Below are 17556 nucleotides of genomic sequence, written 5' to 3'. Positions count from 1 at the left end.
AGATGATTTCTTCTCCTATGCCTCCAATCTGTTTCTTAGAGAGTCTACCTTCTAATAAATAGAGACAGATCAATTTAGTGTTTGTTTTTATGACTATAAGCTATCTTTCCTCATTTACTGGCATCCTTCTTTTCTCTCATGTTTTGTAACATAATGTTCTAATTTATTTCCTTTTATGTATAGTCTATATTTTCTTTGGTTACTATAAAGATTACATTTAACATTTTAAGGTTATAGTGCTCTGATTTGAATTTATATCAACTTAACTTCATTAAAATAAAAGAACTCTTCTCCATTAGATCTGTTCTCACTCTCCAGTTATCAATATTACAAATGACATGTTTAAATATTCTTTTTGCCCACAACTAGAACCTGATTCTTTTAAATGCATTAATCTTGCAAATTATGTGAAAATAAAATACAGTGTTGTAAGCTGAAAATAATAATAGGGAAATATGCATTTTAATGGTGTATATCCTGTGAAGAAGCAATGGAGTATTATTCATATAATATGATTATCACTGAAAATTTAGTATTCTACTGGATTTCCCAATAATATTCAAAAGAAGTAATACAACGTGGTTTACCTTTCTAGTCTGACCATGCTTTCTCTTTTCTGCTTTCTTTGTGTGTGTGTTTATGTCTATGTGTGTACATCTGTGTCTGCACACACGTGTATAGTTTACCAGAGAACCTTTGCTACTGGTCTCTGGGCACGATCCACCATTTTTACTTTTCAAACAGCATCTACATCTAGTCTGGAGCTTGCCAAGTAGGTTGGACGGGCTGGCCAGCGAGCCCTGGGAACTGGCTTGTCTTGCCTCCCCTTTCCAGTGCTGAGATGATGAGTGTGTGTCACAGCACCTGGCTTTTCCACATAGGTTATGGGATCAAACTCAGGTCCAGAACTTTACCAACAGAGCCATTGCCTTAGTCCTCCCTGCATTTTCTTAGTATCTGTTCTAATACGGACAATGAAGTATGCAACTATGTTAATATAACATGACTGTAAGTTAAACTTTTATTAACAAGTATCTGCTAAATTATAGATGACCAAATGTTTATGACAGGTCCTAACATCCATTTTTAAGTAGAGCATGATGACATCATCGCACGCTCTTGCCAGTATGGACACCACTCATCATACACTGTGAACCAGGAAGTATAGCATCACTGACTTTGCTTTGCTAGTTGATAGATGACACCATCAATATTTACAGTGATTCACAGCTATGTGGTTGGTTCCTGAATTACCTCAACAATGAGTGATTCTTTCTTATATTGTTTAGACTCTTTAGTTCCTTCCCTCACAAGACTACACAGAATATTTACCATTACTAAAAATCTTAAGTCATTAACAGAAAAAAATGCATCCACGGTTGTTAAGAATTCTTCATATTTATTGGTGTTCAACAGGACGAGGTTTTCAGATTTTACATATTGTTCTATGGATCTCTATTTCTGAGGATTGCAGTACATGTTTTATACAATTGTTTAAACAGCAAATCTTCTACCCAAGGGTCTAAATCCGTGGCTGGTAACAAACCATTCTATTATATATGATACTCTTTAAACAACTATGGGATTGATGATGCCAATCTCCTACAATACTATGTTGCAAACTCCTTGTAAGAAAAGATCATGTGTTAGTTCCAGCATAGTCAGGGCTACACAGAGTAACCCCTTCTCGTGTGTGGGGGGGGACGACAAAGCAAAACAAAAACAAAAAAACAAACAAGTTAGTAGAAAAGGATTCAAATCATCAGGAAAAGTTTACACCCCATGCACGAACAAGTATTACACGTCTTTTATTCTATCGCTCAATATTCCTCTTCTAATTTTACACTGATGCAGTTAAATGTTTGTCCTCTCAGAAGAAGAACAAGGAACTCCAGTTCCAGCTCTGACACAGGCTTCATGAGGATGGATAAAGATCTTCAACAATGAGGGGAGACATTTACTTTCTCCCGAGAGCTGCAGAAGTGCCCACACCCTTCTGCGTCTTAAATCTAACCGGCAGTAGCTAATTAATTTCATTGTTAGTTAATATTTAGCATTATTAGTTAATTATCATTAATTAGTTAATAAATAGTTAATTATTAAGTAATTTAACAATTAATACAAACTATTTGCATTAATTAAGTAGTAAAATGAGAATATTCACATAGGAATTATCTCCTTCTCCTGCTCATTTTCCTCTCAAGTTGTTTTACACAAAGGAATCTCATGAGTCAGCTTAAAACAATCTGGAGGTTACAGCTCTGTTACTGCAAGGTAAATGTTTAACTTCTAACTTCAAGAGAATAGTCCAATTTTTATCAATAAACACATTTTAAAATATCCATTTTATTGAATTTGTATGGATGGTTAGTCTGCATGATGTCTTTGTACCACATCTGTGCCTGGTACCCACGGAAGCCAAAAAAAAGGGCATCAGATCACCTGAAACTGGAATTATAGATGGTTGTTAGCTACCATATAGGTGCCGGAAATTGAACCTGGGTCCCCTGGAAGAGCAGTCAATGCTCTTAACCACTGAGCCACCTCTACACCCTTGGATATAACTTTTTATTTGTTGCTTTATTAATATTATTTTGGTTAAAATCTTTTTTAAAGGTATTAGGAATAACTGTAAAGTTTCTTTGCAAAATCAAAAGGATCTACAACAGTTTTTTTTACTATACTATAACACAGGTGAATTATTTTTGCATATAAAAAGGAGAGTCTTCATTTTAATTATCAAAAGTAAAATAAACTTGTAAAACTTAATTTGTCAACTGAAATATTTTTAATACAGTAAAATTAACCTATATTTTATTATATTTAATGTTTAAAGACACAGTCTTGATATATAATAGCTCAGGATGGGCTCAGCCTCGTGACCCTTCTCATCTCCTCTGTGTTGAGAAAAGAGGCTCATGCTATGAGTCTAGCTCACAAACACTGATGAAAATATTTAGACAAGCTAAGAGTATTACTTTTAAAAAGCATAATTACCTTCTTAATCATTCCATTATAAAGAAAAATCCAGACATCTCTGTTATTTTTGTCTTGCTATTTCCATCCATCTTAACAGAAGCTAGTGCATGTGAAATGTGCTAACCTGCCCTCAACGGATGCATGATGAGTCTCCTACGTGAGGAGGAGCAAGAATAACGAGGAAGGCACAATCAATCCTATCAAGACACACATGCCTAGAAAAGACTGGTTTTTGTTTACTTACAGAAGTTTTACTTTCAAAAGCATCTCCTGCCTGGTGAGGTGGAGCACAGCTTCCCTTAGTACTCAGCAGGTGGAAGGAGGAGGATGGACCTCTGTGAGTTCACGAGCCTGCTCTACCTACTGAATCCAGCACAGCCAAGACTCACTGCTGACAGAGAAACTCTGTCTCAGAAAACCAATGGATAAATAAGTAAATAAATAAGCAAGTAGGCAAAGTAAAAAGTCACCTGTCCTGTTTAATCGGCCTCATAATATCTTTTATCATATCTTATGTATAAACTATAAAGAAGAATAGCAGCAGATGCACATATTTCAGAATATTTGTCCAATTCATTATAAAGAGCCAACGGACTTCACTTAGTTTGGGGTATTTTTTTTTTGGTTTTTTTTTTTTTTGGTTTTTCAAGACAGGGTTTCTCTGTAGCTTTGGAGCCTGTCCTAGAACTAGCTATTATAGACCAGGCTGAACTTGAACTCAGAGATCTGCCTGCCTCTGCCTCCCAAGTGCTAGGATTAAAGGTGTGCACCACTGCCTGGCAGATAGTACACCCTTAAGGAAAAAGTAACTTCTGTTATATTTGGGGGGGGGAGGCAAGTTTATAAAAGCAAACGCAAAGGAACATTACAGTATCATAAAAATCCCTGGCCTGCATTTCTAATCCGCATCAATCTCATGTGAGACAAACCGAGAAATTGTTCCAAGTTTAAAGTGACTGAAAAAAATAAAATGGAACCAAATAGAAAACACAACCTTGGATTGGATTTGGTGATGGAGAAGCGGAAGTGCACGGAGGGGTGCTTTCAGAACAGTCGATCTGACCTGTTCAAACTCATTCACGAACTTTGGCCATCTACAAGAATATCTTTATTCTTAGTAAACTTCAGACACACGGAAGCAGGAGGCATGATAATGTTTACAGCATCTACATGCATGTGTGAGGCGAGGGAGAATTGTAAGACAAAATGTTAAAATCTGATAAATCCTGGAAAGCAAATATGTAAATTCTGTGTACTAGTCCTTACAATTTTTCTGAAAGTCTAATATTTAAAAATTATCCTTTAAGGGGGTACCACTGACTCCTTGGCTTTTCTCATAGACATACCAGTAATTGGATACCAGCAAGGGCAGGCTTGCTGCTCCCTCCATCCACCCTGCTTTCTGCCCTGGGTGTAGAGTTCCTGCCAGAGGTGTGGGTTTGGGATGCTGGATATTGCCTTTTGCCCTGGCAGCCATGAGGATGGGATAGACGTCTTCTTTTTCTCTTGGAAGAAGGTTTTAGCACAGGTTTTCTTGTTCTCACTTCCAACCCCACCTCACCACTTCCAGACTCCCCCCCTTCTCCGCTTCCCCACCTATTGTCATGATGGCTCTCTGGATTATTTGGGGGTGCTTTTTGGGATTGCTGCTGGGGCCACAGGAGCCAAGCTGGGTTCGGATGAGAAGGAGCTGATCCTGCTGTTACGGAAAGTCCTAGATTTGGCCAACAAGAAGGTGGGACATTTGCACAAAGTACTAGTTAGACCGGATCAGTTGGAACTGACGGAGGATTGCAAAGAAACTAAAATAGATGCCAAAAACCTGTCTTCTGCACCACAACTGGACCAAGTCCTCCTGACAGTTTAACCATCAGTGAGCAATGAACTGAACACTGGGGTAGGGACTTCCTTCTGCCTGCTTACTGATGGGCAGCTTCATGTCAGGTGAATCTTGCATCCGAGGCTTCCCAGAAGAATGTATTACTACTACCTGAATGCTTCTGTTCCTTTTTTGACCTTCAAAAAGAATTCAAGAAATGTTGCCGTGGCTCCCCTCATATCGACAAGCTGGACCTTGCAGTGGTGTCAGAAAGAATAAACTTTGAGTAGAGCGACCCCGTCTCCTGATATGGAGCGTCTCAAGTTGAAGATATGGGGAACATAATTTTAGCGATTATCTCAGAGCCTTATAGTCACAGATTTTCACATCCAGAGGGAGTAAGCTACACTCTGAAAGTGGTACATTCAAGATGGAGCTCACTGCTGACAACACGGCAGTGAGGGCTCGAGGTTTGCCCTGGCAGTCTTTTGATTAGAACATTGTAAGCTTCTTCAGAGGACTAAATATCGCCAAGGGAGGGGCAGCACTCTGTCTGCATGCTCAGGGGCGGAGCGATGGAGAAGCTCTGGTTAGGCTTATAAGTGAGGAGCACAGAGATCTAGCTCTACAGAGGCACAGACATCACATAGGGAACCACGGGGAACCGGTACAGCGAGGTTTACAAAGCAATGGGTGAAGATTTTCTTAAAATTGCTGGAGGGACATCGAGTGAGGTAGCCTAGCTTCTCGCCAAGGAAAATCAGGTCATCACCTGCACGCTCCTTTCACAGCCCCAGCTGAAGGGGCGGTAGCCTTCCAAGGATAGCATCACCCCATCACCGAGGGAAAGGAAGGCATCTTCTTTGTCACCCATCCTGATGGCAGAATGACAGGAGATGCTTCTGTGCTCTACACCCTGCAGAAGCGTAATTACTTGCTGGGTGAAAAGATACATGGAGCTTTTCAGAAGCACGACCGCCGAAGTGCAGCAGGAGCTGAATGGATTCTCCTCAGCCCCTCTGATTCCACTTCTAAGCCCTTCCATTATCCCGGTATTACCTCAGCATTGTGTGCTCCCCACACACGTAAGAGACTGTATACGTCTGTGAGGTCTTCCCTATGCTGACACAGTAGAGCATTCTGGGCTCCCTGAGGGAGTTTTCTACAGCTATTCGGATGCAGGGGGTTCCCATGGTATTGAATACCAGGGCCACCCGTCAGGAGATGCTTTTACCCAGATGAAGTCTGCAGACAGAGCATTCATGGCTGCATAGAAGGATCATTTAAAAAAAAATCATGAAGGAGAGATATGTGGCAGTCTTTCAGTGTTCAGTTGAGGAGATAAACTTTGTATAAATGGGGGGCACTTCAAATGGTTTATCCCTGCTGCCATGAATGCCACCATGCCTGTCACCCTCTGCACATTCCCAGCTCCTGCAGCCATGATCCCTACCAAAGCTGCCATTCACCAGCCATCTCTGCTCTCCAGTCCCCAGGCACTGCAGCCCTCCACCGCACACTGCCCAGCGGGCACTGCAGCCCTCCACCACACACTGCCCGGTGGGCACTCAGCTCTTCATGAACTACACAGCCTACTACCCCAGGTAAGGCTCTACAGGAAATGACAGCAGGGACAGAGACAAAGGACTCCTCTGACAACCAGAGTGTGTGCTCACAAAAGAATATAGTCTTCCTCACTGAAGGCTAGCATGGCGGCCACAGCTTCTGCTCACATCTCTGACCTGGGGTGTTGTAAGGCAGACTCGAGAAGTTTACTATTTATTTGTGGTAGGTGACTAGCGTGGTCTTTAGGGTGCCCCTGAGTTCAGCTCTCCCCCTTCCACCGTGTTAACTGGACTGCAAGGGGTAGCTTTGTTCCTTATGATCAGGTGGTAACAACATGCAGATGAATCACAATGCAGAATGATTCATAATGGGAATGATTATATTTCTATTAAGGTTAAATGTCAGCCTATAATAAATATAGTTGCTTTAAATTAAAAAAAATATCCTTTAAGAGTAAAATCTATCATGTGGAGAATTTTCACTATAAAAAATTAACATAATTTTGACAAAATGGTAGCATTAGGGTGAGTGCTTTGAGCAGTGCCAGGCGAAGGAGCTCATACCAGAGGGCAGCTCCACACACACAGCTGTGCTCATCCGAAAACTGCCTGCTGCAGAATTCTTCCAGAGGAGACCCCATTAAATGTGCACAGTGAAGCTGTGGCAGAGTCTGGTTTCGGCTTCATCCATCGGGACTGCACTTGAGTAATAACGGTCTGATGTACAATGTTTTGCAGTCAATCAATAGCTAATACAGCTACATGAGTGCCTATGGGCTGAGGATGTACCCAGCCCTGCAGAAACAAACGGAGACTTAAGTAGAAATCATGCATTTTGAGTGCGTACTACACAGAACAGCTGAAGGTGATTTTAATTTTCGCCTTGTGTTTTCTAATTTCCCCACAATGAAAACAGATGATTTTTCTAGTTAGGAACAAAACCACTTTCTTCGAAAGAGTGAGAAGATCTGAGCGGCAAGCAGACGTCTGGAATTAGATTGTGTAGCAGAGCACACCCCACGCTCACGTCTACGTATCGCCAAAGTTCTTAGGAAAGAACCTCACTTACAGCTGGTCTTGAAGCTCCACAATGATGTATTCTAACTGTTCCTTCTCCAACTTGTGGGCCAGATCAGAATCTTCAATTCTCTGAAGGAGCACTTTATTCTGAGAGACAGATTCAGAAAGCTGGTTCTCACGAAGCCGTAAGAGTTCTTCAAGATAACCCTGGAAACACAGTATCACAAGGATAAGGTCAACTGTAGAAATTCTAAGACATCTTAAGATCAACGATGAACACCGTCAGCAGTATGTCCATCTATTTTATAATGAAATATCTCAAAATACTACTGATGAATGATTTTAACTGAACACGGAAGCTTAATATGCACTCTGCATTTTGGGCTGTTCTTTGGGGGAATGGAGTGGGAGGCGGGGTCTAGTATATAGTCCCAGATGACCTTGGACTTCACCTCCTGCCCTCACCTTCCCCTTTCCGAGTGAAAGGGTTAATACACAAGACTTAAATAGGACTTCGTGATCATAAACACAGGTTTTCTAAGTCCACAAATATCTAATTACAAATATCAATACTCTAAATTATACTTTCTATACACAAGGAACCAGCTCCAGATCCCACTCTTTAGAAAGAAACAGAAGGCAGATGACACCTCCAAAGCAATCACTGACTTTCTTCTGGATTTCTGGGCACTACATATCTGATGCTTACAGAAGTCAACCAATAAGTAAATTAAGTAGTAGGTGCAAGGCAGGTTCCACAGCTAACTACACTATTAACAAACTGGTGTAAACCCAAGAGTATGCAAACACTATTTCATTTCTGGGTATGCATGCCCATGCTTTCCGCTCCATTTGAGATCTACTTCCTTGTTCTGCATCTTCTTCTGATGGACTCCAAGGCTAACTGCTTAACACTACCAGGGGCTTGTTCATTGAAAATATTTATTTTGGGACCAGAAACAACTTCTTTCTTCGATATTAAAAAGGGTTTTGCTACTTCCTTCTTTCAACCTTTTATAAACTTTCTCCTACAAATGAAATTAGCAAAAACAAAGGTCTGTGTTAGCTGGCACAGTGTGACTGGGTGATGAAGGAGTTACCTGTTTGACCCTTTAATTTACCTAGGCCACAAAAGATTCCTGACTAAAGGATGGCTTTACAAGTATCTTCTAGCTTCATTTCTTTAGGCACGCCCAAATAATAGGCACTGCCGAACCAAGAATTTCTTCCCACATACTGGGTAGAGACCTCACTGACAGATGTTTCCAAGACTAGTTCAAGGCACTGTGTAAACACTCTAGAAATGCAGACTAAAACAGAAGCAAACATAAGCAAAGAAAAGCTACTTTAAAAATGTTCGTGTCTTTTACTATTGAGAAATTAAGATATTTCCAGTCATTTGCCTTCCTTCCCACATTGTCTTGTCTTTAATTATTTTTATGTGTGTGGGAGTTTTGCCTCTATGAATGCTTATCTACCATGTGCATGTCTGGTACCTGTTTCCATGGAACTGGAGTTAGGAGCATTTTGCCGGTCTTGTGGGTATTTGGAACTGAACCCAGAGGTACTCTGGAAGAGCAGGACTCTAACCACTGAGCCATCTCTCCAGGCCCCTTTCACCTTGACTTGTTTATTGTTTTCATTGACCTATATATTTTTCTCCACTCCCCTCCTGTTCTCTCCCCTCCTCTTCTATCCTCTCCCATGATTCCCATGCTTCCAATTTACTCAGGAGATCTTGTCTTTTTCTACATCCCATGTAGATTAGATCCATGTATGTCCCTCTTAGGGTCTTCATTGTTGTCTAAGGTCTCTGGGATTGTGAATTGTAGACTGGTTTTTCTTTGCTTTATGTCTAAAAGCCACTTATGAGTGAGTACATATTATATTCGTCTTTCTGGATTTGGGTTACCTCACTCAATATGATGTTTTCTAGATCCAGTCATTTGCCCACAAATTTCAAGATGTCATTTTTTTCTGCTGTATAGTACTTAACTGTGTAAATGTACCACATTTTTTCTTTATCCATTCTTTGGTTGAGGGGCATTTAGGTTGTTTCCAGGTTCTGACTATGACAAACAATGCTGCTATGAACATAGCTGAACACATTTCCTTCTGGTATGATTGAGCATCCTTTGGGTATATACTCCAAAGTGGCATTGCTGGGTCTTGAGGTAGGTTGTTTCCTAATTTTCTGAGAAATTACCATATTGATTTCCAAAGCGGATGTACCAGTTTGCATTCCCATAGCAATGGAGGAGACTTCCCTTTAACCCACATCCTCTCCAGCATAAGTTGTCATCAATGTTTTTGATCTTGGCCATTCTTATAGGGAAGATGAAATCTCAGAGTTTTGATTTACATTTTTGTTATGGCTAAGGATGTTGGATATTTCCTTAAGTGTCTTTCAGCCATTTTAGATTCATCTGTTGAGAGTTCTCTGTTTAGGCCTGTACCCCATTTTTTTATTAGATAATTTGCTCTTTTGATGACCAACTTCTTGAGATCTTTGTTTATTTTGGAGATCAGTCCTCTGTTCAATGTGAGATTGATGATGATCTTTTCCCATTCTGTAGTCTGCCATTTTGTCATGTTGACTTGCTTTATAGAAGCTTCTCAGTTTCAGGAGGTCCTGTTTATTAATTGTTTCTCTCAGTGTCTGTGCTACTGGGGTTCTATTTAGGAAGTGGTCTCCTGTGCCAATGCGTTCAAGTGTACTTCCCACTTTCTCTTCTATAAGGTTGTCTTTAATGTTCTGGAGTTTTCAGGAGTTCTGGACCAGGGAAACCAAATTCTCCCTAAAATCACTAGTTTCATGATCTCTGGCACCATTTTCAAGATCATCAAATAAAGTTTCTGAGTTTGGCTTGACCAATTTTTTGCTCTTCTAATTCTGAAAGAAATGCCTGCTTTGTTTATAATTCTGCCACATACTCAGTGTCTTAGGGTTTTCTAATACTGTGAAGGGACACCATGACCATGGTCACTCTCATAAAGAAAAAATTTAATTGGGGTGGCTTATAGTTTCAGAGTTTTAGTCCATTATTATCACGGTGGAACCGTGGCGGCTTGGTGCTGGAGCTGAGACTGCTACATATTGTAGACAACAGGAAACTGACTAACTGTGACAGTGAGGAAGCCTAAACAAAAGACCTCAAAGCCCACCCCCACAGTGACACACTTCCTTCAATGACTCCACTAATAGTGCTACTCCTATGAGATTTTGGGGCCAATTACATTCAAACTACCACAGTCAGTATCTCTGCAGTTTCAGTATTGAGTATTCACACTCCTGCATCCCTGCAGCTCCAGTATTTGCTGCACAATCCTGTATCTGCAGCTCCAGTATTCGCTGCACACTCCATCCCTGCAGCTCCAGTATTCAACGCACACTCCTGCATCTCTGCAGCTCCAGTATTCGCTGCACACTCCTGCATCCCTGAAGCTCCAGTATTCACTGCACACTCCTGCATCTCTGCAGCTCCAGTATTCATTGCACTCCTGCATCCATGCAGCTCCAGTATTCACTGCACACTTCTGCATCTCTGCAGCTTCAGTATTCACTGCACTGCTGTATCTTCATTTCCAATATTTACTGCGCACAACTGCATCTCTGCAGTTCCAGCATTCACTGAACACTCCTGCTTCTCTGCAGTTTCCTTTCTGGGAAAGCTGTGATTCTTCTTCACTAAGAGGATGACTCTCCTGACACTTATCTTCAGGAAGCACAATGTTTTAGAAAATTTCAAAATTATCTGCAAAACAGCTGTCCCCAAAGGTTTTCAAAACGTCCTTTCATGATGGAAAGAAACTTCTCTGTGCATGTATGAATCTGGCTGTACCTAAAGTCTGGACGTCTTTCACTTCGTTGCAGTAAGTTGTTCAACAGTGTGAATGACTTCAAGTAGGAAGTTTTTGCAATGTGGTGCAAAGAACTGGGCCAGCCAAGGCACTGGATCCACACACATCTTGCTCTACTTCGCAGTTCTCAAGTGAGAAACACTGAGCAGTCACACTCTGCCACCACGAGGCCAGATTTTCTCTGAACAAATAAAATTCTGCATTCTTTCCTTCAGGTAAGTCTCCAGAAGCACATCGCCTTCAAGGGTCAGTTCTAACATGTGGCACTGGTAAGCCAGACTTCTGCGGTTACGTTCTCCTCAGCGTTATCAACTCATCTGCTGTTCTGTGCTAGATTATTGATCCTGTGGTCGAGGTTAAACCTCGGAGGTTCTTAGGCCCTTAGTGAGGTGTTCCTTGATTTTTCAAGATGGGTTTTCTCTGTGTAGTCCTGGCTGTCCTGGAACTCAGAGATCTGCCTGCCTCTGCCTTCTGAGTGCTGGAATTAAGGGTGTGCACCATTATGCCAGGCTCATCTCTGAGTTTAATTGTCTTCTGGCTACAGGACCTAGGAATCAGAGGAAAGGAACTGCTCCGGCAGCTTGGATCTCCCACCCTGTCTCTGTACCTGATGCACTGTGTGGACCTCCAGGTCCTCGATTTATTTTTTATTCACATGTATGTAGATGTATCTGAGTCAGTTTATGAAGTGCATGAAGGTTCCCCACAGGGGCCAGGAGACACTGGATCCCCTGGATCTGGAGTTAAGGGTGGGTGTGAGCTACCTGCTGTGGGTACTAGCAACTGAACCTGGATCTTCTCAAGAGCAGCAGGCACTCTTGACCACTGAACCATCTCTCTAGCGCTAAAGCTATTTTAGAAAAACTTTAATTTTTATTTATGTTTATCGATGAGTGTTTTGACCGCATCACATGTGTGTGTTCTGTGTGCATTCCTGGTGCCCACAGAGGCTAGAAAGGGGGTTCAGATCCCCGGAACTAAAGTTACAGATGGCTGTGAGTTGCCATGTGGGTGCTGGGAATTAAACAAGGGTTTTCTGTGAGAGCAGCAGGTACTCAAAACACTGAGAAATCTCCCCAGCGCCTAAAACCTGTTTTTTTTCAATCTGAGAAATTTTATACACAATTTAAGGCAAATCTTGCTTAAAAATTTCCAAGTCTTATTAACAGTGGCAAATATATACGTTTTAGTTTTGAAATATAGATCTATTAGAAAATTGACTCTATGTGATCACTTTTTAAAATCACACAGACACTAACATTTTAGCCTAACAGCAGGAGGCAGTATAAATCTTTCACAGGACTACAGGTCAATTGCCATGTCATATTCTAGTTTTGCCACTCATCACAGCACACACTCTCTCATTTGACATTAACAGACTGCTTCCTTTCTTTTAGCTTCATCGTACCTGTGAAAAGGGCTCGTATTACTTGCCCCTGAAGATTGTTTTCCATAGTAAATTTCATATATCCACTTCATAATTGAATCTCAATGATTGAAAGTAATTTTATTGTGGAGGACCGCAACCACATACTCCATTACAAGATGGCGCTGGCATCCGGTTTCACCTCCAGGTGAACAAGATAACGCACATGTGCTTGGTAACTTCCCACTGCTGCGTCCCTGCCTACTCCCGAGGCATCATCTGGGATAATGGGCAGCGGACCAATCCAAGAGTGACACGTCCGAAGCGAGGACTGTTTCCTATATAAGGGATGGGTTCCCCTCATTCTGGGTCTCCGCTTTGGAAGCTTATGCTCTCTCTCTCAAGACGCATTAAAGCTTTTCTGCAGAAGGATCCTAAGTGTCGTTCTTGCGGGTGAGACGGTAGCGCGGGACATTTTATAAACAAATCTTTTTGTATGTTTTCATACAAACTATATACAGATATTTTCAAGCATTAGTAATTAAAGAATACATTATTCATTATCTCAATTAATTACCACTATAGTAGGAGCCAATATAATTATCTACAATCTGCAGGATTGAGATGTGTTTATTATCTCCCTTTCTCTCTGGTTTTTATCATAAATATTGTCTTAACATATTGCTTAGTTTCCCTGAGTTCTGTCTACATGTACTCTTTTGAAACATTCTTTCTCATCTACATTGATGAGTTTAGCCAAATAGTCCATTGACTTTCAATACTGTATATTATTTCATTGTATATTACAGTTTAATATACTGTCCAGTCAATGGCCATTAGAATTATTTCATAATTTTCTTGATGCTAACAATAATGCTATGAACACACTTACATGTTTCTTGGACCACACATCCCACTGTTCTGAGAGGCAGAACTGCTAGGGCATAGGCATAGTCAGATGTTTAACTGTTCTTACTATGTTTTTATATTTTATACTAATAATATTCCTACCATGGGTTCTACTTCTATGGCTCCACACAGATATCAATGGTATACTGGATTCACTTAGTCTGCTGGAGAATATTGCTGCTTTGTCTGGTATTAAAGACAGTCACTGTATAGTAGGGAGCACCGTTGTTACAACAGAATATCTCAGTTTTGTCTAGTATTAAAGACAGTCACTGTATAGTAGGGAGCACCGTTGTTACAATAGTTGTTAGAGTGTATCTCCAAACCATGAATCTGATGACTTCATTGGTTAGTTCTGGGCAATGATTTCCTCCCCTCTTTTTATTGTTTTTTTTTTTTAAAAAAAAAACAATCTTTTCTCACTTTACATACCAATCCTAGTTCCCTCTCCCTCCCCCCACTTCCTGACCACTCTGTCCCCCATCTACTCCTCAGAGAGGGTAAGGCTTCCTATGGGGAGTCAACAAAGCCTGATCACTGTGAGGCAGGACCAAGGCCCTCTCCCCCTATATCTAGACTGAGCAGGGTATCCCTCCAAAGAGAATGGGCTCCAAAAAGCTAGTTCAAGCACTAGGGATAAATCCTGGTCCTACTGCCAATGGCCCACAGACTGTCCCAGCACCCAACTGTCACCTGCTTTCAGAGGGCCTAGTTTGGTCCTACGCAGGTTCCCTTCAGTCAGTCCGGAGTCAGTGAACTCCCACTAGCTCAGGTCAGATGTTTCAGTGTGTATCCCCATCATGGTCCTGACCAATTTGTTCATATTCCTGCTACTCTCTCTCTTTGACTGGACTCTGGGAGGCCAGCCCAGTGCTCCACTGCAGGTCTCTGCACCTGCTTCCATCGGTTGCTGTATGGAGGTTCTATGATGACATTTAAGATAGCCATCAATCTGATTACAAGGCAAGACCAGTTCCGGCACCCTCTCCTCTGTTGCTTAGGGTCTTAGCTGGGGTCATCCTTTTGGATTCCTGGGAATTTCCCTAGTGTCACATTTCTTGCTAGCCCTATAATGACTCCCTCAATCAAGATATTCTGGGAAATGACTTTTAAAAGCTTACTTTTCAAAAGCATGCAAGTGTATGCAGCTCTATCAGTTTTGATAAGTGATACTTAAGAAATTCTTCATTTCAATTTTCTGAGGCACTGACATGGAATTGTTACAATTACTATCTAATTAACTGGTAAAATTTTGGCCACTTTTTTGTTATATTTCCTACTCTCTTTATTTTAAAAACTGTTTATATGTATCTTAACTTTTTAGAACAAATTATTCTGCTGAAGATTTTTCTGTTTCACTGGATGTGGCAAATAATCAACATTTGGTTCTGTTCATCTCTTTTTTATTTTGTCCATATCAATTATTCCACTATTTCTCTTCCTTTGAATTGTTTGTTCTCTGCCTGCATTTTAGATAATCATCCTCCTAATTTAATTCTTCTAAATCCTACAATACCACATAATAATCATTTATAACTGTGAGTGTGAATTGTTTTTAGCTGCATCCATTTCTATTTGCTTCTGTTGCCCTATACTTGAGAAGACTTTTTTTTAACCTAAGTAAGTGATAAATGTGGGTGATAACAAACTTTGTGCTGATGTAGTTCGAATGTGCTCATGTGATTAAACATCTGATCCCCATCTGGTGGTGCAATTTGGAAAGGCTGTGGAACCTTCAGAAGGTGAAGCCTTGCTGGGGGAGGTGGGTTACTAGGAGCAGGACTTGAGGTTCTAAGTCTGGCCCCACTTTCTGTTAACTCTGCCATGTCTTCTCATCGTGATGGACAGCATGCCCAGACACTGCTAAACAAAATAAGCCTTTCTCCCCTGAGTAGCTTTGGTCAGAGTATTTTATGACAGCAAAGAGAAGATACCTAAGAACTGCTGTCTGCCTTTATGGCATGGATACTGTGACCACTAGTCGATATTTGGAATTTGGAATATCAGTACTGCACCTTACTATGCTTATTGAAAGTTATACAGCCGTTCCACTGGTGTTTGACAAGAAGATGCACTAAATTTGTTAATATTAATAATATTCTAGCCATCAGAACTTAATATATTTCAGATTAAGTTTATTAGTTGTTTTGTTAAAGTTCACTGCATCCTTATTAATCTTTACTTAATCCAAAAATTACTCTGAAAGTCATTAAAGTAATCATAACTTTGGTTTATTTTTTCTGGATATTCTCTTAAGTTCTGGTTAATATTTTTATTGATATATATATATATAAATTAGATGTATATGAATTGAGCATTATTATATATTCTTGGGAACTGTTCCTTTTTAAAAGACAGTATCAGTAGGCTGCATATTATGTGCACGTATGTGTATAACAAGAATGACTAAGGAAGAAGGGGCCATGAATTTCAGAGGGAAAGGGGAAACACAGTAGGAGGGGAAAGGGACAAGAAAGGTGGAGATGATACAATTATTCTACTCATAAATGAATTCTCAAAATTAAAATATTTAAAAGAAAAGACAATATTACCATACATGGAAGCTTATGCCTCTAATCCTAGCACCCAAGAGGGTGAGGTAGAGAAATTACTGCAAGTTTGAGGTCAGTCTAGTCTACTCCTGCTCTACCAGAGGCCACGTGCTAGGAACTCCAGGTAAGACACCACCCACCACCCTCTAATACCCCTAAACCCTGCCCAGCAGTCTTCAGTAGCACCCCTTTCCCTGACTCCATATCCCTGCCCACAATCCCTAGAGGCCACACCTGTATCAGGAACCCCAGTTAAGGCATGCCCCCTAATACCCCTTAAGCCCCACCCAGCAGTCCCCAACAGAACTTCCTTCCCTGGGTTCCATATCCCTGCCCACAACCTACCAGATACCTCCTGCTCCACTGTAGGTCACACAGCCACCAGGAATACCAGAAAGCCTAGGTTCATGGAGCTCCAGAGACCGCAACAGTATCCAGAACCCCAGAACCTCATAAACAAAAGGAACACCCACAGCCCCTGTGAGAGGCACCCTAACAGACCTAAACCCGGGGAGACTCGCTATTGGACCTGAACCATGGAGACTCGCTATTGGACCTGAACCGTGGAGACTCACTATTGAACCTAAACCAGTGGAGACTCACTATTGGACCTGAACCGTGGAGACTCGCTATTGGACCTGAAGACTTGCTGGTCACCAGAACCACAGGCCACTCAGGCCAGAAAACCTGAGAGAAAGCAGGAAGCAAGGGAGAAATACATCCAAAATGTATCCATCCAACAAAGATAACCTCAGAAATCAGCACCTAAACCACCAAACCCAGATGACTTGAGGTCAGTGTAAGAACACAATCAACAACCCTAGGGCAGCACGGCACCACCAGAATCAAGTTATCCTACTGTCAGGTCTGGGTAGTAGGACACCGCTGCCAGGTGACGCACTTCCCAGCAGAAGCACAAGAAAGTAACCTTCAGTCCAACCTTACGAAGATGCTAGAGGCCCTTAAACAGGAAATGAACGAATAACTTAAAGAAATCTAGGAAAACACAAACCGGTGAAATAAATGAATAAAACCTCCCAAGACCTGAAAATGGAAATAGAAGCAATAAAGAAAACACAAACTGAGGGAGCCCTAGAGATGGAAAATATAGATAAGTGAATACAAACTACGGATGCAAGTATAATCAACAGAATATAAGATATGGAAGAAAGACTCTCAGGCATAAGAGATGATAGAAGAAATTGATACAAAAGTCAAAGAAAATGTTAACTATAAAAAATTTCCTGGCACAAAACAGTCAAGAAGTTTGGGACACTATGACAAAACCAAAACTAAGAATAATAGGAAGAGAAGAAGAAGAATCCTATTTCAAAGGCACAGAAAATATTTTCAACAAAATCACAGAAGAAAACTTTTCTAATCTAAAGAAAGAGATTCCTATAGGGGTATAAGAAACTTACAGAACACCAAATAGACTGGACAAGAAAAGAAAGCCCCTCCCCAACACATAATACTCAAAACACT

The 17556-nt window shown here is 41.0% G+C and overlaps 1 protein-coding gene and 1 pseudogene across 4 annotated transcripts in view; one reads left to right on the top strand and one right to left on the bottom strand.

The window, feature by feature from the left end:
• Rundc3b (RUN domain containing 3B) overlaps nt 1–17556 on the bottom strand; it is a 151218-nt gene that overhangs the window by 28091 nt on the left and 105571 nt on the right. For all 4 annotated transcript variants that reach the window (XM_048433599.3, XM_048433597.3, XM_048433598.3 and 1 more), the window contains one exon: nt 7433–7590. In XM_048433599.3, the coding sequence (XP_048289556.3) occupies nt 7433–7590 (158 nt within the window). The remainder of the gene's footprint in view (nt 1–7432; nt 7591–17556) is intronic.
• Nucleotides 4424–6423, top strand: LOC125399973 (epithelial splicing regulatory protein 1 pseudogene; annotated as a pseudogene).

The sequence above is a fragment of the Myodes glareolus genome, chromosome 27, assembly GCF_982192425.1.
Source record: "Myodes glareolus chromosome 27, mMyoGla1.1, whole genome shotgun sequence".
Lineage (NCBI taxonomy): Eukaryota > Metazoa > Chordata > Mammalia > Rodentia > Cricetidae > Myodes > Myodes glareolus.
This window is presented reverse-complemented; position numbering and strand designations above follow the sequence as displayed.